The sequence below is a fragment of the Neopelma chrysocephalum genome, unplaced genomic scaffold (genome assembly GCF_003984885.1).
Source record: "Neopelma chrysocephalum unplaced genomic scaffold, ASM398488v2 Primary Assembly neopelma1_73b, whole genome shotgun sequence".
Lineage (NCBI taxonomy): Eukaryota > Metazoa > Chordata > Aves > Passeriformes > Pipridae > Neopelma > Neopelma chrysocephalum.
The window spans coordinates 4,118,604-4,142,712 of NW_020897734.1; the positions used below are offsets into that span (position 1 = coordinate 4,118,604).

General features: G+C 45.9%; 1 protein-coding gene across 2 annotated transcripts; it reads left to right on the forward strand.

Annotated features, from left to right (window-relative positions):
- Positions 1–594: 594 nt before the first annotated feature.
- VGLL1 (vestigial like family member 1) lies at positions 595–9,145 on the forward strand. 2 transcript variants are annotated; one of them, XM_027687214.1, is made up of 6 exons: positions 595–864; positions 3,431–3,494; positions 4,135–4,364; positions 4,937–5,356; positions 7,406–7,465; positions 8,148–9,145. In XM_027687214.1, exons 3-6 carry the CDS (start codon positions 4,154–4,156, stop codon positions 8,186–8,188), a joined length of 732 nt encoding a protein of 243 aa, XP_027543015.1. In that variant the 5' UTR covers positions 595–864; positions 3,431–3,494; positions 4,135–4,153; the 3' UTR covers positions 8,189–9,145. The 2 variants fall into 2 exon arrangements, with proteins under 2 accessions (XP_027543015.1, XP_027543016.1); XM_027687215.1 differs by having other exon boundaries at positions 4,940–5,356.
- Positions 9,146–24,109: the final 14,964 nt, after the last annotated feature.

Sequence of the window (24,109 nt, forward strand, 5' to 3'; positions counted from 1 at the left end):
TAGACAGAGGGAATTGAATTGTGCTCTCCTGCTTTCTGGATGAGTAAACAAACTCCTAAACTGCTCTATAAAACACATAATGTCACCAGTTTGGTGACTCTAGTTCCCAAGGTGTTTTTTCCAGCTGAGACTGGCAAGTTTGACCCTGTTTCAGCATTTCTGGAATGACTGCAATTGGGTAATTTTGGTAAACTTGCTATTAAAAAAACCCCAAACTCTATTTCCTGCTATAGCCCTTGGAGAACAAGAATATTTTTATTTTCTGAAGCTTTCTGCAGTCATTTAAACAGATCCAGTGAAGAAGAGAGAGAAAATCAGTTATCAAGTTTTTCTGGGTTGGAGGCAGGTCCTCCTTTCCTTCTTGTAGGTGTTGCCCACATAATACTGAATATGTCCTAGCCTGGCATAGGAAAATCCTTTATCATCCTGGCCAAGTTTGGCTCTCTGCCATAACTTCATCATCCTACTCTAAACTCTTCCAAAGTCCACAGTCTTCTTTATTGTGTACACATTGTCATTAAAAAAAAAAAAAAAAACAACAAACGAAAACAAACCAACAAACCCAAACCTACTTACAATCCTATTTTCCTCATTCCTGAAACCTCCTAACCTGGTTGACTTGTTGGAGTGCATTTCATGCATTCTTAGCAGATAGGCTGAAGGAAACGCCTTGTTCACGCGCAGCTGGAGGCTAAAAAGTGTGTGAGGAGTTCATGAACGTGGCTTGTCTCCTGCTGCAGTCGCTGCAGAGCACACAGAGCCTGCCGGGCCCCGGGAAGGATCCCAAACCTGCCGGACACACCATGACCATCCCGCACCCCAAACATCTCCCTGGTGTGACACCGCTCCTGACAGTGAGTTAAGGTAGGAGAACTCAGGGATAATTCCAACCCACGTTCACTGACTTTCTCAAATGTTCCCTTATTTGTTCCCTTATCTCTGGATGAAAGAGAATGCCTGCTTGTTAAGTTGTTGCTTAATACTTGGGAAGTGGAAATTTTTTTAATTTGTTTTTAAAACTGGTTTGAGCTGCGTGAAAGCAAGAACAGAGAGAGTTCCCTGTCTGATGCTCCTGTGATGGGCAATCAATACTGCGAGCAAGGGTAGGGAATGTGAGAGTCGTTGTAAAGTATTGTCACTTGTGATGACCCATCAACAACCACTTCTCTTAAGGTGTTGAGGACACCTCCTTGTCCACCTTAAGGACAAGTAACTTGGACAATTACTTGCACTATTCTGCCGTAATTAATCCTTTCTGAGAGCAGTGTGAGCTGAGCTGAGTCTGCTGCATCCTGAGCTCCACTTCTACTCCACTTTGACAACAGTTTGTGGCAGACACAGGTTGGAAGGATTTCTGCCTTCTTTTGAAGACTTCCTGCTGGAACATGGAAGAATAGGAAGTTCAGGTAATGAAGACAGCACTGCAAATTTAGATCCTGTCTCCTGGGACATTAGATTCTTCATGTGCATATGATCACTGAGGGGACTGAGATGTAACCTAGTTATATCCAGCCTTCCTATGGCTATTTGTTGGAAAGAACAAGAGGTTTTCAAAGGAAATGATAAAACAAAAAAGAGACAGATGACCTTTCCTCTTTAAAATATATTATTTTCACACAAGCTGCTGCACAGCAATAAACGGTGCTAAAAGAGCTCAGAATTAATGTCAGGAGCCAGTTATGCATGTTAATGAAAGTGGTACAAGGACTGAATGTCTTGCACTGAGTGAGGAACAGGAAAAGTGAACCTCTGGGCCAGAGCTAATGCTCTCTAAATTGTATGTTGATGTGTAGTGTTGGAGCAGTGTAGGAAGAGCTGGTTTGGTGCTCGCTGTTGGGGTGGCCCGATGTCCTTTCTCAGGCCAGGTGATCACTGATGTCTTCGCTGAGCTTTCGCTGCTTTGGCTGGAATTTTCAATGGCAAGTGCTTGCCTCCAGCTGAGCAACCAGAAAGTTCCTTCACCTAAACAGTGGGTTGCTTTCTAAAACAAGATTGGAAAAAAAATAGAGCCTCTTCCTGTGCTTGAAGGTCTTCCAGTTGTTTGGCTGTGTTGTGCTAGTTCCTGCTCCCCTCACGGGCCTTGGGAAGGTGCCTGTAAATTAGGAAGAAGTTTTTTTGGTGTAAGTTTTCCATGTCTGGGAAAGTTGGGTCAGTTTTAAAATTGTGAAAGATTATCTTCTGAATCAGATGACTGTTAAAGTATGCCCTTGCATTTCCTGGCTGGTGACCAACCTGAACGTGTCCGGTTCCCATCGCTGTGTTTAGGTGGATGTGAGGCCAGAGCTGGGGCAAAGCAACAGAAATCCCAAGATAAGGACTGAGGAACTCTGGAGTTTGAACACGAGTTGGCAGCTGATGGCAGGGGATTAGGGCTGGCTGAGCAAGGGACTGTGAAGCAGGGAGAACTGAACAGAGCACACGAGGGAGGGAGATGGAGGTAACAAGCAAAACTGGACATAGAAGCAAGTGATAAACATGGACAAGAAGTTTGTAGTTGAAGGATTAAAATGGTGATAGATTATGGTTTGATAACCTTAATCCTCATATTTCTTGATGCCTGTATACTTGGCTTTGCAACCTGAACAGTCTTTTCATGTGTAAGAAATTCTGAGAAACCATCTGAAGGCAGCATTCACAGCTCTTCAGGGTGTTCTTTGAGACACAGATGAGTGCAATGTTTATTGGGAAGCTTCTGGGGATTGGGGGGTTTATGACTAGGAAAGAAATCAGAGAAATGCTAGGAATAGGTTAAGCAACGCTGCATATTGCAGGGTTAGCTGGATGGAAATATAAATCAAATGACTCATTAGGTTTTGCGTGGTACAACTGGCTATTGGCCAAAGGTTTGCCTGGTCTCTGAAAAATAACAGGCTTCTTTTTGCTACCAAGGTAAATTGATTATGCTATGCAGTGTCATGAGCTGACAATGAGTCTGGAAAATTGAATAGAAGCAGCAGGCACTTCTCATAGCATTTGTAGCCTGAGCGTTGCTAAATATGATTCTGATTAAGGCAGGACGTGTGAGCCGTGGTTGGGGAACTTGTTCCCCTGCAGCCAGAAACTGCACAAATGCATGAAAATGATGCTTCTCCAGGGCAAGCAGTGACATTCCTTGTCCTACTCTTACCATATCTGGCAGCAGATATTTTTTAAGGAGAACAAAAAGGAGTCTTATAGTCTTCTGTTGACTTCCTGCAAACTATTTTAGTGTAGTTCCTGCCTTAAATCTGTAACTTTGGGTCGGCCCACAGTGTGTGTTTCAGCAGTGTTGCTACCAAAGTTTTAACCAACTGGCAGACCCATCATGTTCTGAGGTAAATTGTTTCAAACAAAAAAGATTATTTGTTTGGCTTTGTTTTTGTTTTTTTTTACTTGAATTTGTCATGATTTGAATTTCTAATAATTTAATCTGAGTGTCTTTTTCTAACAGGTGAAGCAACGAATTACTCTCAAAAGTCTTTTCGTTGTGGAGGTCTGTGCTGACAGTGATCAAGGTACTTCAAACTTTACCTTATCTAAAATTATTATTTTCAGCTCTAATGAGTGGTGGAGGTTTGGGTTTTTTTTTGTTCTTCTTGGTTTGGTTTGGGTTGGGTTTTTTTCACTCTGTCAGTATGTTTTTTGAGCCATACAAAAACCAGAAATGGACAAAGGATTTTGATACGTTCACTCTGAACTTCATTCAGTGACAGTGCCACCTCTGAATTACTTTTTAAGTGCTTCAGTTATTCCAGCACTGTTCTATCCTGAGGGCACATTTGCACAGCAGTAGGTCCTAAGGCCAAGGGTCAGGGTGAGAAATGACAGCTGGTCGATAGATGTGCCCATTTTGCCCAAGTATTCCATGTTAGAAGTATATAATAAGGAAATCAGTGAAGAAAAGGTGCATGGAAAAAGCAGAAACCCAGATAGAGAATCTAATCCTACTAGCACAGTTCTTCTGGCCCTACCATTTTCAGGAGGAAGATGGGCTCACCACTGACTGGCCACTTTAAGCTGAATATTATCGCTTTGACCTGTCTGGGTTTGTTTTGGTTTTTTGTTTTGTTTTAGTTTGGTTTTGTTTTGTTTTAGTTTTGTTTTGTTTTATTTTGTTTTTGTTTTGTTTTTGTTTTGTTTTTGTTTTTTTTTCAGGAGCTATTGGTTTTTAAAAATGGAAGAAACAAGGAAGCTCTCTCCAAAGCCATGTAAAAGCAAAGAAGCTGTGAAAACAGAGTGGGGATCTCAGAGCGTTGTGTTCACCTATTTCCAAGGGGATATTAACAGCGTGGTAGATGAACATTTTTCTAGAGCTCTCAGCAATGCCAAGAACCCACAAGACCTGAGCACAAAGCACAAGGGTGACAATGTTGTCCTGAAGAATGGTGAGCCACTTTCCATGGTGTTGGAGGGGGGTGACTGTCTTTCACTAAGGAATTTAAGATCTAGTGAGCTTAAATTTGGAACTGTGTGCAAATAGAAAGAATGGAAATCATACTTGTAAAGCCCTGGATTATGTAGCAGGGACCTCCTGGGTAAATCCCTGTGCTTGCTGGGGTGATTCCCAAATTCTCCATGGGCCTGTTGGCAGGACTAGGTCATCATTTTCCAGCCAAGTGTGGCCATCACTGTCAGATGCATTAAATGCATTATGACTTAAGTTGTTATCTTTGCAATGTATTTGTTTAAGTGTACAGTTGTTAAAAAACCTGCCTATGCCAGTGATCTGTAAGAAAACACATGTAACACTTATTTGGAAGTATTGGTGGTGGTGGTTTAGTCTGCTTTTAATATTAATTTAGGGTTGTTTTTTAAGATAAGCAACACTAAAGTGAATATATCTTTCTGCAAAAATGAATATGCAATCTGGTGGCCTTCCCTTAGAAGTCCATTGGAATTTCCATTAGGAAAAAGTAAGAATTGATGAGACTTCAGATGCTTTCTTTCTCTTTTTAAGTAGATAGCATGTCTCCCCATCAGTGGAACTTCTCATCACATTGCTACAAACCGTATCCGTCATCTTCCGCCACGAGCCTGTCAAATTCCGGCCTGAATTTCTCTGCTGCTGGGATGGGAGGCCAATACCAGCCACCAGCTCTGCGGAGTCACCCAACTCAACCCGCAGACCTGTGGCCCTTCCCTTCCATTGGGTCTCCCAGTGTCGCCAGCCCCGTGTATCATCCTGCCCTGCCCAACCTGCACGTGGTGGATGAACCCATCTCTGACAGGAAATACGGTTCTCTCCTTGGCCTCCTGCAGCAGGAAAGGTGCCTGACATCCATGCAGGAATGTACCGTGAAGCAACACTCGAGTTCTGCTTGTATGACTGGACCTGCTAGGTTACAAAATATGAGTCAAAGTTCAGATCCTGGGGGAGGTAAGAAAATACTTACTATCACTTTATTCTTTGATGGCATCTTATGTAAAGAGTCAAAATAATACAGTCTGTTCCTAAGCTTCTCAAATTTCAACAGGTAACCATGATGTGTGCTGTGGTACTTGGGATTGACTAGCTGTATATAATGGTTTAATCAAACAATGTGCATTGCCTACTCGCACAGTATTTTACCTTCTGGCTTACATTGGGGAGATATTTTAAGTGAATATAAACATTATTCACAGTGATGTCAGGATCTCTGCCCCACAGGTAGCAGGTATGATGTGTAACAGATGCTCCCTTACTGGGACCAGAAAGGGGTGGTCAGGAAAGATCCCTGGACAGCCTCACTGTGCAGGGTGGTAACGATGTTCTGAACACAGGATGGGAAGCTGCAGCCCTTACCAGCATGGTCAGGGTTTTTCTGCCTCCCAGGCTCTGTCTGTAGCTGAAATGACAAGGGTATGGGGGCTGGAGGGCCAGCCTTGCCTTGTCTCCTGGCTAACTGCTGCCTGCCATGAAGCACTGCTGCCCTGCCTGATATCCTGCTCCCTGGAGATATCCCAGAGCTGATGCAATTCCCACAGAAGTGATGATTGCTGGTCATTTATTATCAACAACTAGTAGGAATACCAATCCTAGATACCACCAGCACGCAGCAGAAAGATGGTGGATGACTGAAATCCCTTTCCCAGGAGCTTAGGTCCCCCCAGCAGCTAGATCTGCTGGATCAAATCGCTCCCTTGTGAGTAATTTCTGCCTTTGAGAAGCTGTCTGGGATCAAGCTTCCTGGCTGGAGCCCTGGTGCCCTGTGCCTGCATTGCTGTTCCTGGGCGTTCCCCAGTCAGGCAGCTCAACACTGGCCTCCAAGAAAAAGGGTTGTGAAATTGTTTAGGGAGTCTGCTGGAAAAATACAGCATGTCCTACTTGGTGCTTCTAGATAAAAAGGACCAGGCATGTGAAGGAGCAATCCTGAGGCTTAGGTTTTGAAAAATAACCAGCTGTGAAATACCTACTGGTTACCCAGTTTCGAAACTGCATCAGCAGTAATTTGGCAGAATGTGAGCTAAAGACTGCCTGCAGGTACAAACAGGAGTTTATCCACAGTTTCTCTTTTGAGGATACACCAAAGCTGTGTTGTTATGAGGACCCCAGCTGTGGGTGTTTTGTTAACTCATTCCTGCTCCAATGACTGATGCCTGTCTACGTCTGGGCATGGAAAAGGGAGAGTGCTCTGTCTTCAGCTGGAATGCAAACTTTCTGCTCATGGTACATAGATCGAGCTGAGGCTTTATGTATGTGTTGCACAGGTACTCATTCTAGTCTTTTTGCCTAATAAATGACAGTCTAATTACTTTAAAGACACTGCCTGTACTTCTAAGATTTAATTTAAGAACAAGGTTTGGTGCCTTCTTCCCCCAAGGGGGCAATTTGAGCCTATCAAGGCTTGGGAACCTCAAGAAATGACTCCTCCAGAAAAGAAGATATTTCGTGAAAGTAGTCTTGGGGTCAAAACATGGAAGCACTGTTAACAGAAGTGGACTTTTTTCCCCAAAATTTCAAAAAGAAAATGAGGGGGGAAAAACTGAAAAGGAAATTAAACAGCTCAATATTCCCCAGCCATTGCCTTTTCTTTCAGGATGTTTACAGGGCCTTTGTGAATATTCAGGGAGCCTCTTAACACCACATGTGTAACACCACACATGTACTTATCAAACAAGAAGGATTGATAAGAAATGGCTGGTCCATGTTCACAGGGAGTCTTTGGCAAATCCCTTGGAATTGTGCATTTAGTCTGGCTGTGGGAGTCCCTGTTTCCTGCCTCTATCTGTTAAATATACTTCTTGTGCTGTGTCATGTTTCAGAACAGCTGATATTTATATTTATGGAAGTGTATGTTGCTGTGCCAGACAGCACAGAGCTCCCCAGCACCTGTGCTATAGGCTGGGCTGCAAAAGCACAAGGTTTCTTTAGGAATTACTGTCTACTTTTAGCTCTGTGTTGAATCTCTGCTCATCCCTGGTATTTTTTATAATTTTTTTTTTTAAGAGAGGAAAGGAAGCTCTTACCAAGACTCAGAAAATCCCAGTGTAAGCCATGCCACTGCAGGTGAGTAATGAAAGCAGCAGGTTTGGAACAAATCAGTGCTCACCTATGAAGGACATTCTTAAATATTCTGCTTATACATGCAGAATTAAAGATGTTTCCTTGTTTGCTTCAAGGCTGTATTTCAAAAGCTTGTTTTTCCCTGGATAGACACATCACCTCCCATAACTACATTAACAAAGAAGAAGAAAAAATTACGTCATATTAAAATGAGATACAGGATTTTTTAACCCCATGTACTTTAGTTTTTATACCATCAGGCTACCACTTCGTGATGCCTGTTTTTCACTGGTTTTCCAAGTTTCAGATCCTAGAAAGATAGAATACCTCTTGATTTGTACCTCAAGCACCTAGCTTCAGGCTGAGGTCCCTGTTGGACCCCTGTGCTGGCTCTGCTGCAGTTTGCACCAACAAACCCACCACACTGCTAGGAGAGTTGGGCTAAGAAACTGCTCCCAAAGCCTTCAGGCTTCCATATTTTTATTTGTCTCTTGAGACTGGGTCATACCCTGGTGTTGGTTCCTTGATGTGCAATGTTTTGGGGATACTTTAGATGGGTCATTCTGGTTATTCTAGTAAGGGCTCTTTTGCACCAGACCCAAAGGTGCAATTTTGTTTGCACAACACCTTAGGAGATTTCATGGAATGTGCTGTTTGACTCTACTGATGCTGCTGTGTCTTTCAGGTATTCAGATTCATGACAGAAGACAAGATTTGTACTTTTAGCAAATGGATGTTTCTACTTTATTCTGAAAGAGAAAGTTCTTTCTGTGAACTTTTATTATTTTGCAACTGTGAATCAAGAAGAAATGAATTGCAGCTGTCCTGTGCTTTTTCTCTCAGCTGGAAGAATACATGTACTATTTACTATTTGGGGAATGAAAAAATCATCTTTTTCTATACAGTAAATAATTTCTAATAGCTGTGGTATTAAACCTGACAGTATGTTTGTTGTGGAGAAATATTGTCTACTTAAGGCTTTTCATGTAGCCCTCTTGAAAGGACTCTTAGCATTTTTTAATCTTTCTGTGTTTATTAATTTGCCCTCTCTTGATAAGAAGCACAATTATTATCAATGCAGTTGATAACTGATAAGTGCAGGGCTGCAATTTGCATAAATTTGATGCTGCAGCTTCTTAGCTTGACTTGATACCTCCAGATTGTTTAAAATAGTCTTAGGTCCTGGGCAAGAGACTTCAAGACAACCACGGGTCAGCAAAGCACATAATCATGTTTATGTTTTGAAAGCACAGCAATTTGTTACCATACTTGCAATTCCCATGGATATTCTTTGGAAACTATATAATATGCTTATGTCTGAAGGCTCTGGTTTGCCCTCTCAATGTTGTAAAATCATCCTCTAGAAAGCAGTGAATTCACACTGGCTTTGAGAGGCAACCTGGATCCTCATTGGGTGCAATTAAAATACCACTGAGCAAAAAGCTGGAGGCGGGAATGCTCTATTTTCCCAGCCTCTCTGCAGGTGTAAAAGGTTCTTTTTCTAAAGAAACTCAGTGGGGTTGAATTTTGAATTACCGAGCATGAAGGACTGGGCCAGCTGAAGAAACAGGAGTCAAACCCCTTGTGGTGGCTGCATCCCCCAGACCTCAGAGCAGCTGAACAGAGAGTCTTGATGCTCCTCTGTGCAGCACAAGTGGCAGATTGAACTGTGCATGAAGACTGAAGCACACATTCAGATCCCCCCTTGCTTCACCACTCACCCTTGGCAAATACATTTGCAGAAGCTACTGTGAGTAAAACCTCCTGTCTCCAGTGTTTAGGTTTGTGTGTGTGATCCCTGCAGTCAGAGACATTGCTTAGCCTTTATTGTAAATCCTAAGGATAAAAAAGATTTGGGTTTGGTTTTCTCCTTCTCCATTAGCTATATATTAATTTAATATAAAGGAGCATGATTAACTTTTTCAGACAGCTCTTTGCAGTTGCTCAAGGAAATCTGACCTTTGAGATCCTGGAGCTTGTGATTTTGTAGGACAAATCCTGAGCTGGTATAAGTACTTGTGACTCTTATATCACGTCTCTGCTGCCACTGCTCCAGTTATAACACCTTGTGTAATTTTATAAATAACTTTAAATTAATAATTTTAAATTAAGTGACTTAAAAAGAAAAATTTTTTAAAATCTCACCTTGTATCTTGCAAGTTTGCTGTAGCAGATACATGCTCTAGACCAACCTGAGATCACATGCAAGAGGAACAGTTTTAACTAAATTAATAAAAGACAGAGCAACATCCTGTCTCCCTAGAGATGAGCACTGAAAAAAAATCACTGGGTTTTAATATTTCTACAAAATTACCTTTCTTCTGTTTTCATTTTATGAATACCTCTCCAAGTAGTTTTCTTTTTTTTTATCCCAAATCACTTAGTTCCCTGATTTTTAAGGCTATGTGTTAATATAATCAATCTGACTTCCTCTGTGGGCTGAAGCCAAGATTTCCAAGCTGTACTTTATACGTCTGCCTTACTGGCATGTGCTATGATTCCATTTAACTTACTGCTTCAAAATAGTGAAATATTATTTTTTTTCTCCCTCTGCCATCCCTTCTAAATGAAAATGCTTAAATAATTTCTCTCTGAGGTCTTAGAAGGCCTGTATTTAAATGCTCTTAAAAGGTAGTGTTTCATCGAACAGTTTGGCCCTGTGCATGTCACAGCTGGGAATATTCAAGGTGACTTATTAATCCTGTGTTTCTGATGAATCAGCCAAGTGGGGTTGGACAGTGTGGGGAAAAAAAAATATTGTTTTAAAATACATGTCCCTTATTGCACACACACGAGGCATCAGTGCTTCTGCCTGGACAGGGTGATGCTGTGAGCCATTGCTGCAAGGTTTGGCAGTGCTGTGTCCTCACTGTCCAGCTGTCTGGCAGATCTGGAAAAAGGGAACAAATGCCCAAGAAGCCCAAGGGTGCCTGGACCCCTTGTCAGTGCAGGCTCCACACTGGGCACATGTGTGCTTGCTCTCTGTCCTGGCTGCTAGAAGAATGATGACAGGGTGGAGGGCTGGGGGACAGAGGCTCTGTTGCTCCTGTGTTTTGTCTCACACCACCACAGCAATGTGCACCAGAGCGTGCTGGGGTTTGTTGGCATCTCTCTGTTCTCCTGCAATAAACACAGTTTTAACCCATCAGCGCAACTTGCTTTACCTGACTTAGTATGAACAGGGGTTTGAACATTTCACAGCAGTTCCCTACATTAGGTAGGCTTTTATTTTTATGTGTATAAAATATATATATATATATTAAAAAACTCTAGATACACACACGTGGTCCTCTAGAATATTTTTGTCCAGAGTGGAGTGTTTCTTGCTTTTCAGCTGAGGCTGGTGCTGTGTTCCCAGTGCTGCCCTGCTGCTGTCATGCTCCAGTGACCGTGCCTTCATTCCCACCCCGTCCGTGCGCTCTTTTGCTGGGAAGGACTTGGCAGCCAGCTCGCTGTGTTCAGCAGCTGCCATCTGCTACTTCCCACGGTTAGTTTTGATCCCTCCTCTGAATGCAGCAGTCGTGGTGGTGATGGGAGAAGGGATGTGGGATGTATCCACCTCAGCAGCTCCCGACTCCCCGAGTGCCAGCGCAGCTCTGCAGAGACCGCCCAGAAGGACAGGCGGGGGCTGGGCGTTACATCCCTGCAAGTGTTCAAAAAGCACGAGGAGGTGGCTCTTGGGGATGCAGTTTAGTGGCGATGCTGGGTTAATGGTTGGGCTTGATGATCTCGGAGGTATTTTCAATTTAATGATTCCACGATTTTGTAGTAATTTACTGACTTACTGATTTTTAGTAATTTACTGATTTAGTAATTTACTGTGAGAAACCACTATTTGCCTTCCTTTGGGCATCCTCTAGTCCAGGAATGACTTGTTTGCACAGATGGTTTTTCTTCTCCCTTTTTCTGATGGGCAGGTGAGATGCAAACTACATGCTCTGTGGGCTCTGGTCAGAGCCTGATGCAGAGAAATACTCAAGCATTGGACATGCCTGCCCTGTGAGGAGTCTGGGCTCTTTTTTAATCAGCAGGAAGTGGTGTGCATTTTTTCACCATGTGTGTCCCAGGACACAGACACTTTGCAGGCGTCTTGCTCTGCCTCCTCACGAGGGCTGGCCCTGCTCCAGCTCCCCCTCTGATGGTCAGATAAACCCTGTGGGTGGCTGGGAGCAGCGAGCTGGTTTAGCTACTCCACCCCACTTTAGTCACTCATTACTAGTGTTAAAAATAGTCCCAGACTGCAATGACAAATGAGATTTTGCTATGAAAAAAATACCTAAAGGTTATATAAATAAATAAATAAGACAGGAAGGATCATCCCTTTCAGAGAAGGGAACACAAGCTGTTGTTGCTTTCATTTTTGTTCAGGTGTCAATTAATTTGTCCCACCCCAGCTGAGCAAGGGACACCTCATGTACCCACGTGGCATGTAGCCTTTGGTAAACACTCACTCATCACTGGAATTTTTTACCATCTTGTGGTTTTTAATCCTCTTTCCTGGCAGGCTCTCCCAAGCAAGACAGTCCTGCTCCTGGGTAGAAGTGTTGTTGCACCACTTTGTTCTGTGATCTGTTTTCCTGTACTGTCTGGTTTAATACATTGCATGTTTCGGATTCAAGGCTCTATTCCACTTAGCTGCTGATCCACTGAGAGCTTGGTACTCCCCTGAGTTGTCATATATCATTTTTCTTGGAGGATTTCAGCAGAAAACTGGTGCAAACTGGTGGTTTTGGTGCCTTGTTTGCTGGGAGAGGGATGCTCCCCTGTTTCAGTATCACAGGCTGTGTCAGAGGGCTGCGTGTCACTGCACTGACGATATCACTGCACAAACAACTCACACAGATCACAATTTCTTTGCTGAGGGGGTGTAAAGGCAGCTGAGGGGTGGACAATCAGCAGCTGGGCTGTGACACAGGGCCAAGGGCTCTCTGGGACAGCCCAGAGGATGTTTTAACGGCTGGAGCCATAACAGAGCTGGCTGAGCCAAGCTGGCTGTGAGCTGCCTCAGATGTGGTGTTCCCCAAAACAGGGTCCAGCAGCAGACTCTGAGTTCTCTATGAGCCACCACGAACCTGGCTGAGCCCAGTGCCCCTGCTGCTGGTTCACCCTCCCTCCCAGCCTGGTTTCTAAAGTGGAGGTTAAGTTGGGGGCTGCAAACCCCTCAACTTTGCCGACCTTCATCCTCACCTCTGTACCCTCATCTCCCCCCATTGCCCCAACCTGGGCTTTGCAGACTCTAGATTTGTGTCTAAGTAGGGAAATTTGTGTTTTTCCCACTTCTGTTTCTCCACATGGCTAATTCTGGATACAGCACAGGGTTATAAAAATATTATCAGGCAGCATTTCATTCTGAAATACAGCAGTATTGCATCTCCTGCTTAAGACCTTTCCACCTGGGATAGGGATAAAACAACAGCTCTTTCCCACACAGCACAATTAAAACAAAAAGTTTCTATGCTCAGAAATATAAAGCATTTGATTAGCTCCCAATACTGTGTTTTACCAGAGAGAGGTGTCAATTTAGGTGAATCCCTCTACCAAACAGAAACAAATGGAGTGGATGGCAGGAAACTGAATGTACCAAACACCCAAAGGGCATCTCTGGTAACTGAGCACAGCCTAAAATAATCCTGTACCAGCTACCTGTTGAACAGTGTCTACCTGTGGCTGGACAGCAGGGGGAAAGCACCCCTGCACACACAGGCTTCATCTGTTGCCCTGTGTTTGTATGCTCAGAGATGACATTCACTGGTAACTGAAGTTACCAGTGAATGATGTGGCCAAGCGAGAACCCTTTGATTTAGCCTTACAAAAGATCAACCCTTTCATAGTCTTTAAAGATTAGTTCCTGTGGAGGCCTTGAATGTCTGATTATCTTGAAGTTTTGTGGACCCCATCCAGCTACTGCAGCAACCCCCAAGTCTGACTGGATCTGGTTGTGGCTCTGGAAACCAAAACCTCCAGTTCTGTGCAGGTTGTAGAGCAGTGTGGACTAATGCAGAACAGCCAGGCTCTCTGCAGGGCAGGGAGGAACAATATTGCTTCTTGTAAACTGCCCAAATATTGTCGAGTCTCAAGCGTGTGCCGGATAAATGATATTTAGAGCAGTCACCATGTGCAGCTCACCAGCACGAGGAACACTGGGTGCAGTCTGGGTACTGTACTCAGGCCACTTCAGGGGAAAACACAAGAGCTAATTAAAAATTATGGGCAATTAGGAAAGTCCTCCAGCTGGACTTTTTGATGCATAAAGTTGTTTGTTTGTGTTTTTTAAGGTAGACTAAGTAGAGCCTAAGGAAAGTTTCCTGGCTTTAGTCAAGCTGTCACATAACCAAGACATCTGAGACGTGTGATACTATCACAGTTCCACCTATCCCACATTATTTGTTGGTGCTGGATTTGTGCCATGTTTTAAGAAAAGATTAGAATCAAAACACTCTTTTTTTCCCCTTCCCAAGGCTGCACCAACGACTGCTGGCTGTAAGTGTGCAAAGAACAGCCAGACATTATCCTGCTTTGCTAGAAAAACAGCACCAAGGACTGCACCACGTGCTGGGTGCACAGGACCTGAGGTCTCTGCATAGCACGAAGGTGAGTGATTTACTCTGAGTTAAAGGGCAGGGGCAGGAGGGGCTGGGGATGTTTCCACTCTGCTCCATACAGGATCTAAGCACCCTCTTGCTGACCTCTTCATTTTCCAACAGAGCATGAAATGATTGCCCAACACTTGCCCTGGGCAAGTTGGACTGTTTTTCTATGTTTATCCAAATATGTAGGATCAGGATCATGGTTGCATCATTTGTCCTTTTTCTTGCAAAAAAAAAATTACAGAGAATTCCATTTATTAGATAGATTTAAGGCATAAAATCCATATACATCATCTATAAGGTGGTGTCTTGAACAGTGGGGTTCCTTTGCCCCCCAAGCCAAGGCTGAGCTGCTAACAGTGCATGACTAACTCCTGCCTGGGCAGGGCTGGAGGATGAGCTGGGTCTGATGAGGAGGCTTCTAGGTCTGTTGTTCAAAACATGCTGTTGTGGACCTCTTGTTTTGTAGGAACACCCATGGGATGGTGCAGTGATGGGGAAGATCAGGAGGCAAAGCCACAGACACGGGCAGACAGCGAGTCCAGGGATGCACCACGCGCTGTCGTCCCTCAAGGCATCCCTGTGCAGAATCCTCCCGGCACAGGCACAAAAGGTGACCCCTCTGTCTGTGTAGAAACCCGTTGTCTGCCCACAGGCTGTGTGGTGGTATCCCAAAAAGTAGGTGCTTTTTTTTTTGTTGGGTCTTTTTCCCTTTGCTTGACAGGAAAGCAGCCTGACAATACTGTTGAGAAATGACAGTCTGTGAAGCAGCTCTGGAATCATCCTGCAGGGTGCTGGTGCTGTCCAGGCTGCAGCAGGCTGGCAGCCTGCTCTGATTCCAGGCAGATTTCCCACACTGACAGGCTGTAGGGCACAAAACAACCATGTAACAGTGACTAATGAGAACTGCTGCCTGTCTCCATGCAGAAACGCTTGGGAAGGGAGAGGTTTCAGGGAATAAGAGCCTTCTCTATTGCCCCTCCTTGCCTGGGAAAAATGCTTTCTGTGGCTTTGCAAACTGGGGAGCACGGGAACGCAGAGCCAGGTTTATTCCCCTGTGCACATCCACTCTCCTCGCCTCTCATACAGACAGCTGCAGCATGCACAGAAATTTGCTTTAATGCAGACTGAAAACCTGAGGATTTCCTGGCCCAGTTCTGGCTTTTATGCTTATGAAGACAGGCACAAGCTTCCTCACATGCAGCAGAGTATCAGGAGCTGAAGCTGTGGCAGTCCCGCCCGTGCCTCTGACTTTGTTTATGTCAATAAGAGCAGGAATGTTGCACATCTCTATAGGCACAACCAAAGGAAAAAATTAGCGTCTCTAGTCTCTCTGGCTCAGTTTGAGCAGTTCTGGGATTGTGTTCTGAATCTTTTTTAGCAATCTTGAAAGGAGGGAGAGAAATCTGTAATTAAATCAATACATATGTAAACGAGCATCTGCCACAGAACCAGTTTTACTTCTTTGTGTTAAACATGTATTTCTGTTGACTCGTTATTTGTGACATATTCTTTGTTTATAAGGGTATCATTAAACTGGATTTTGGCTTGATTTAAGCAATTAAATGAGTCAAATCATTCTACACTTTTGCAGGATTTTTTTAACTGTTATGTTGGCTCTTGATGTGTGTTTTGAGGCTGCCTGGCGGCCGACAGCTACTTTAATGATTTGTGATTATTCAGAAGTAGCTTTGGGTAAATCGTTCAGGTAATAAACAACCAGCATTCAGGTTTTCACTGACCAAATGTGATTGGATGTGAAACTACGAGCCCTTCTCTCAAGCCTGCACTTGGATCTGGGTTTTTTTCTGGGCTTTTCTAAGAGCCCTTCTGAAGCAATGGCTTCAGTCACTTCAGTCTAATTCCTTGGTGGTTCTAAAATCAAGTATTTCTATTTAAACCATCTGGTATACAGGAAAAATACTGGGAGCCTGAAGTCCTTATGATATGAAAGAAGATACTGTTATTGCCCATGTAGGAAACTTCTTACATTTCCTGAATACTCAGTGCTGCCATGTAAATGAATATCCATGGATAACGATGACCCATTATTCTTTGTTTTTTTTCAGGGCCTGGTTCAGAGCTTGGACCTCTCTAAATCTCTCTTCAAAAAATTAAACGTATTCCTAGCTGATCTCTTTGGAAAAATAACAGTAGTGGTGATTGTGCTGCCTGTCATCACTCATTCTGCAGTGACCCTGCAGGGCGTGCTGGGCTTGTGTGTGTTGGAGTTGGGTATTGCTGGTGGGTGGCAGGGTCAGAGGATGAGCATCTCTTCCTCCTGAGAATACTTGTTTCTTCCTAAATTAGGAAGTCCAGCTGTGTCAGTGTGGCTCAGTCAGGATGGACACTTGATCTCACCTGTGTGTTTTCTGCAGCAGGTTATCACGTGCACAGTCAGTCCCCAGTGTCACTGGATCATGCAAATGCTGCACCTCCCATCCCTTTGCAGGGTATTTCTCTTTATCTCCTGCCTTGTGTTACTTCCACCACTGCGATGGAAGGAGAATGGGAACAGTCAAAACAGCAAATCCAAACCTCTGGCTGTTCCTGCACATTCCAGCACTCAGTGGAATTCTCAGTGCTGTCAGCGGCACTTTGTGTGCCTGAGGGTGTGCAATGTGTTTGCACAGATGCCACTGTGTTTGCCTCTGGTTTGTGGGTGCACTCATCGTGCTGCTGGTGCTTGTGAGAGATACATGGTGCAGCTCCCAGGTGACAGATACCATGTCATGATGCTGGCACAGTAATTCCAGGAGGCTACATCAGGACAAGGCTCATCTGCTGTGGAGATGCCCAGAATGAAAAGATGCTCAGTGATCCCAAAGATTTTGATGTTTGTCACACTCTGCTGCTGCTGCTGCAGCCTTTGAACAGTACATTTGCTGTATAAACAGCAAAAGACCCAAGAATAAGAAATGTATTGAGGGAAGGAATACAAATACTACCCTTTTTCCTGTTTATAAAAAAGGAAGACATTTGGAAAAACCACCTGCAATGCCCAGTGGAAGAGAGTTAATGCAAAGCTCATGTCTGCTCCAGTTCTTTGCATGTGCCTTAGTCCTCAAAAGGTGACAGTAACAGAACGCAGGGAAACCAAATCCTCTTCCAAAGGGCCTGGCTCCAACAGCTACCACTGCTTCCTGGGGAGCCACACTGTGTCCCAGAGCTGCTGTCAAACAGTGCCATCTGGGAAGCAAACTTCCCACTGGGTTTAGCTTGAAGAACTGCCACATAACTGCACTGCATCAGTAAAGCTGGTGAATTCCCACTGCTAAGGAAACAGAAACTGTAGAGCAGCTCGGTGAGCATCAGACAAGGTGGAACAAGGGAAAACAAGTGTTTCTGTCACAATGTGTGACCAAACTGTGGTGCTGCCAGCTGAGGGATGCTGTGGTGGACAGCAGGAAGCACAGGTCTCTCCTAAATGCAGCTCTCTGGATGCAACCCCCAGTGTAGGAATTTGCAAACAAACTTTGATGGGCACAAGGTAGATCCTTAATTTCCTTGGTTATCAGCTACTACTGGGGATGGGCACTGGATCTTTGATCTTAATGTAGGATGGTTTTTATGCCTTGAGACTCCTGAGCTTCAGCTGAGCTGGGCTGGAATCATAATCCAGCCCTTGACCTGTGTGATGGTGTGTGCTGAGCATCATGCAACCTCATCCTGCATCCTCTAACACTGTGTGTGCAGACCAAAACCACTGGGCAATGTGCTACCGATCCAGGTGAGACCTTCTGCCACCACCACACCCTGCAGGGACACAGCAATTCAGGACTCACATCTGCTGAGTGCTTCCTTGGCCGCAGTTTTGTCCCAGAGCTGCTGAGTGCTGAGGTTTGGTGTTCACCAAGGCTGTACGCTGGGCTGATGTATGAAACGCTCAAGGGCTCCTCATTAGTTTTGTATGTTCATATCCCCAGGACAGCCGTGTAATTTCAAGAGCATTTCATTTCCCATGCAGAGCTCTGGCCTTTTTCCTACCTTAGGGATAATTTTATGAATGACTCACTGGCACTTCACCACCCAGCAGAAGCCACCACGCAGCAAAGTGTTGTAGTGGTGGCTGTTAGGGAAGAAATTTCCTCCTTCTGGGATGGAGGAGAAAGTTGACCCATCCTGTGAACACGTTATCCACAGGCTGTGAGGAGGACATGGGAGCAGGGGTTTCAAATGCCCTGTGATCTTCCAGGGAATGTTGCTGCTCCTGTGCCCTGCAGGGAGGGGAAGGCACGGCCCCGCTGTGCAAAGGGATTGTAAATTGTGCTTCTTCCCAAGTCTGCAGAGGGTTTTGGTAAATCTGCTTAGAGGAAGGGGTGATTACCCACCCTCTCCTCTGCTGGATGCCATGTGTGATAGTGCTTTTGGCCATGACCAAATCCATGACTGGAGAACCTGGTCTGGATTTTGGCAGGGGCAGTGCTTGGCAGCTCCAGAAATGAGCTAAAAGGACATAGTTTGTCTAAGAGATGCCCACCCATTGTCTGCTGTTAATCAGATCTGTCCTTTCCATATGGTTCTTTCCAGGCATGATGAACCTCAAACTCCATCTTCCTGGGAGATACCTGTCCATCCGTGCCATGCAGGGGGGAAAACTTGCTTTACATCTTTCCCCTTTGATCTCAGATATGTGAAAGATGGTGATATGAGAGCTTTGGGTTTGTACCAAAACACTTCCAGGATTATTTGAAGACCGGGGCTCATTCTTAGAGACCTGAATCATGTGCTTCTACCCTCTAGGACAAGCTTAGTGGGTTTTCTGACTATCAGTGACCAAGAGGTCATTTCTACCACCAAGCTCTCCTGAGGCTGTTTTCAACAGCAGCCAGTGCCCGGAAAATGAACCTGGTAAACATTAGAAGGAGATTGTGTAATTGCCTGGTTTTGTGGTTCGTGATAGTTTTGCATGGGTGGGCTCTGTGGTGTGAACCTACTTTCAGTTCTATTGATCTTCTTGCCCTGCAAAGCTAAAAAAAACCCCATCTGAGCCCTCTTTTCAAAGAGCCTGAAGACCACCCCAGAGGCTGCACACTCTGCTATTATGAAGGGAATTGGGGGAAATTTTCCTTCCTGCACCAAATCTAGGCTGTCCCTTAGAGGCTGTCTCTGCATCATGTGTCACTGCCATGGAGCTTCACGGGCTAGGGGCTGGTTAGTAGGGTCAGGAGATGGGTGCCTGTGGTAGCACTGACACTCACCATTTCACTGTGTAATTATTATCTATAGTGATTCAGCTCAGTTCTTTAAGCATCAGGGTGAATTCCTGGGTCAGGAAGCCAGGAGGGGCAGTGATGTTCCTCAGGAGCTGCATTGCCCGTTAGGAGGTGAATGGGGCTGTTGGAGGGCTGGAACCTTGTGGTGGGTTGAACTTGATTGCCAGATGCTCACCGAGCTGTTCTCTCAACAAAACAGGGGAAGAAGGTAAGATGAAAAAGCTTTAAGATAAGGGATCACTCAGCAATTACCATCGTGTCTGAAAGAGACTTGGGGAAAAAAAAAAGGTTTTACTAATCCTGCAGCCTCACCTTGAGAGACAACCCACTCTGAAAAAGTTATATTGCTCTGCAGATTAGAGCTGACATAGTGATTTTTTTTTCTATATCCACTCAATCTGTTTTGGGTATCTCTAGATATTCACCCTTCCCAGCAACAGCCTCATTTCACCAGTGATGAAAGTGAGACCAGCTGACTTTCTAAGGTATCATAAGAAATCGGACACAGGCAGCAAGAGAAAGCAAGTGTCCTGCCTTCCAGATCTCTCCATCTATATGCCCAGATGGCAAAGGCCCACATGATCCACATCCTGACTAGCTCATGGCCTGTAATGGGGTGTAAGGAGGCTGATGCTGAGGGAACACACTGGGATGTGCTCTGGGTTTGCTTTCCCTTCTCTCAAACCACCGAGCCCAGTTTCTGTAACTGTTTCCCCCACTGACTGTCATGGGGATGACAACACTCACTGTTTCTGTGGGTAGCTTTTCTTTTGGCTCAGCAAAATGGTGATAGTTTCTTGACTGTTGTGCGTTCATCTTCCACACCCTGAATACTGTGGGGAAATGGTCCTTTTTTACTGTCCTTAGAGTTAGTGTCAGTAGGGTGTTTTCCCTGAACAGGTTGTTTGGGGTTTCCCTTTCACTGTGTTTTGCAGCAAGTGGCCATTCCAGTGTGCAAGCCTCTCTGACTGCATCACATCTGTGTAATACTTCCCTCCAGGTGTACAGGGGGGGTTTAGGCCAAAGATTTTCCACTTTAAAGTAAAAGTTGCTTTTCTGCTAAAAGGGAATTACAACCTCTGGCATTTGGTCACTCATTCAAGTGAGTGAGGAGAAATGTGTCCAGCAGACCGGGCGTATGAGGAGCTGCTCTGGAAAGAAAAAGTGTGCCCTGAACAGCATCTGTGTGTCCCCAGGCCAGCTCTCATCAGCCTAAGTAATGGTGTGATGGGTTCCAACGGGATGTGGAGATGGGCTGGATGGTACTCTGGATGAGCCTGGGCACCAGCAAAGAAGCTGAAATCCCATGCTCTGCAATCTGATGTGCTAATGTGTCCCTCGGTCCCGTAACTCACACTCACCCATGAGGCACATAGCTCTGTGTCTGGTTTATTATGCATGAGATATGTTTGGATGAATCTTCTCCATGAGAAACTCCACCACTCCTCTGGTGTGACTGGATCCTGGGGGAGCTGCATCTGGAAAATCATCTTAATTTTTGTTTTTCAGCCCCATCATCCCTTAAAACTGAGTGCTTGAACAAGCCATGTTTTCTGTAGCTCTACAGCATTTTCTCCACACCTTATGGGAAACCTCTGGGAAGGATGAAGCAGCTGACACGCTCAGTGTCCTTCCCAGGGAGTTCCAGCCCATCACAGCCTGAGCACGGTGGGAGAGGGGCCAGGGCTGGGTGTGGGGCTCCCAGCAGGGCAACGGCTCTGCCGGAGCTGCCTGCGTGTGTCCCTGGCCCCTGTGGTAAATGTGAGATGAGCTGACGTCTCTCAGCCTCTGTAAACAGGCTGCAAGCTCCGAGAAGCACCGTGTGTCTGCTGGTAAGAGTGACTTCTACCCAGAAACTGCAGCAGATTCACTCCCAGCATCAGCAGGAACAGGAACCAGGGCTGCTGCATCTTCTGATGTCACGTTCCTGGAAGGATGGGACATGTCCTGCTTCTGTGTTGGGCTGCGATTCACCCAGGCTGGAGCAACTTCTTGGAAATGCCACTCCTCCAGGCTAAAAGGGGCAGAGGGGAATGCTGAACCAGCATATCCAATGCCATACCATCACCAGGTACTAAGAATGGACACCTCTATCGACCTCATGCTCATCTTTAAGCTTGCAGCACCCTTTATAGACAGGACAATTAGTACAGACAGCTCAGAGGGTGTTTGCAGACCTGCATCTCTTTAGGCAGTGACCAAAAAATGTTCAAAGTGGGGCTGTGTTGGTAAAAAGAAAATATCTCCCTTGGGAAAATAAAGTATTGGTAGGACAGCTCATTTACACAATTACCATGGCTTTAATTTTCTCATTGTTTTGAAAGAGAAACATCTTAAAGGCCTCATGTCAGTCCCTCTGGTCACACTATCCAACTGCAGCACTGCCATGGGGAGTCTCCATCCTCCATCTGGTGAATACCCAGAGTGCTACAGATGCTGACCCCCAGGCCCGGAGATACAAGCTTGACATTTGCCATCCTGCTGCCACCATTTCCCTCTGCAGAAGCCCCCCGAGCTGCTGGGACCTTTGGTGTGGAGGTGGGATTTTGGGGCTGAGGCTGTGCTGCTTTCTCAGCAGTGTGGTGCCTTGGCCCAGGGACCACTCCAGCCTCGGAGCTCCTGCACCCCCATGCTCTGGGATGCTGCTGTGGAGGAAATCAAAAGAGAAAATGAATTTCTGGTGTTTCAATACTCCCACTTATCACACACAGCTGCCTCTGCACTGCTTAGGCACAAACTGAGACTGGGATGCCAGTGATGTCCTTGTCCTTATGGCTGGGAGTCTTTCCAGATCTCTGCAGCCAAAACTTTGCTTTGCAGTGCTGGAAAGAGGGAGCTGCCCCAGTGGCCAGGATTTAGTCCGGGAAGCACCTTCCCACACTGGCAGGATGGTTTCCATAGCACCAGGGAGGTCGTTCTATTTCCACTTCTAAATATCTTGTTTACATTTTATTTCACCAATGAGGCAACACTGAGCTGATCGTGCTGCTCAGGTTTCCGTGCTCAGCCCACAGACAGGAGTTCCTACAAAAGGGGTGACATCCCTTCCTGCCTGGGGGTTGTCTCTGCCCCAGTGGCCATCAGCAAAAACCACTGAGCGAGGTCAGAGCTCAGCCCAGACCCAGGCTTTGCACCCCCTCTGGTCATGGTGTAGGGGCTGCCAGGCTGGCTTGGAGCTGTCACCTGCTCTTCCCCACTGCCACATGCCGAGCCAGACCTGGGCTCTGCACCGGCCCTGCTCCCATGGGCTGTGGGGAAAGCAGCGATGGACCTTGACAAGACACTTGCCAGCCATGAGGTGCTGCTTCCTTGAAAAGGAAACCTGCCTCTAAGATCTGCTCAGATGGAGAAGTTCCCGAAACATCAGTGCTTCATGGAAGCCGGACTTACTGTCTTCTTTAAGCTGGTCTTGTCCGTGGCCTGAGCACTGAGAACGTTATTATGTCAAGAGCAGCTTTTGTAGCTCTACTTTGCTCTTCTCCTCACAAAGCCCTTTGCTCTGCAGCCTGAGCTGTGCCCACGTCTCTGGGGCACAGGGCAGGCAAGGCAGGACGTGTGCTCTGCTTCAGGGCTCCTCTGGCATCGCCTGTGTCATTATGTCCCAGCATGGAGACCCTTCATTTTTAACAACTTTCCAGGTGTCTGTGTGAGGCAGGGATGGAAGGATGGACAGGGCAGGAAGAGGAGACCGAGGAGTCAGTAGATGGCAGAGTTGGTTTAGCGTTTGCTCTCCTGTGCCTCCCACAGGTTCACAGGGAATTCATGATGGATTTGTTATCAAGATGACACCCCAAAGCTGGGTCTATTTTAGCGTGGCCTAGGAGCAAGCTGGGGCTGGGGTTGGGGCAAGCATTCCCACCACTGTGCTGCAGCAGCAGCAGGGCTGGCAGCATGCAGGGAGAGGGCTCCTCATGACACCAACATGCCCTGCTCAGAGCATCATGGCAAGGACAAGGGGCTGTGGGATAGCACTGCAGTGTCTGTCACACGCCATGGAAGGCGATGCTGATCTGCCTTTGCATCACTTCCCAAGAGATTCAAGATTGGTTTTGCTGCCTGTGACTGAGTGTGCACTGCCTTGGCTGGGCTCCCAGAGGGAGCATGGCTGCATGTGAATTTCCACCTGAGCACAGCTTCCTCCTGCCTTCTCCATGGGGAGAGTTATCCCCAGGTAGGGGCTGAGGATTTCCTCCCCAAAGCCCTCAGGTCAGAGCAGTGTTCCCTGTCCGTCCTTTGCTCCTTTGGCTGCTCACCCTGGCTGGCTCATCTCCTGCCACTGACAGCAGTGTCATTCTCTCTTGCTCGCCCTGGGGCTGTGTGTGACTTCAGTGGGATCTAGTGATCATGAGGGATGAGCACAGCCTCCCAGGGGATTCAGAGATCAGTGGGGAGAGGGGACAAATGACAGCAAAGGTTGAAAGGGTATGACTGAAGAGCCACAGAGGTGATTCTCGTAGTGGTGAAGAAAGCCCTGTGATGACAGCCTTATGGAGCAAGAGGTGCAAAAGGTTTTGGAAAAGATGAGTAATTTGCATTAATATTGCCTTGGCAGGGGGATTGTGGTGTACTGAAGGAGAGGAATGGGGAAAATTGAATTAGTGGCTGCCAAATCTGCCTTGGGAGATTGCCCATCTCTTGATAATTTCCAACCAGGATCCAGATGATTTACTGCAGGATGTGTCAGTGCCCAGTGGGATAACCAGGCACAGCCAGCCTGGGGCTCAGCCAGTGCAAGGGCTCACTGCAAACCTCCAGCTACAGAGGGAGGGAAAGGCTGAGCAGGACAGCGGCTGATCCGGGACTCAGCTCCGTGTGGGGAGGAATGTCAGCATCCCCCGTCTCCT

What these genes read in the sequence shown, in the direction of transcription:
- VGLL1 (XM_027687214.1), top strand. Translation starts at nt 4,154, where the DNA reads ATGGAAGAAACAAGGAAGCTCTCTCCAAAGCCATGTAAAAGCAAAGAA. An exon ending in CAATGTTGTCCTGAAGAATG is followed by an intron (nt 4,365 to 4,936) that starts GTGAGCCACTTT and finishes TCTCTTTTTAAG; the next exon opens with TAGATAGCATGTCTCCCCAT. An exon ending in AAGTTCAGATCCTGGGGGAG is followed by an intron (nt 5,357 to 7,405) that starts GTAAGAAAATAC and finishes TTTTTTTTTAAG; the next exon opens with AGAGGAAAGGAAGCTCTTAC.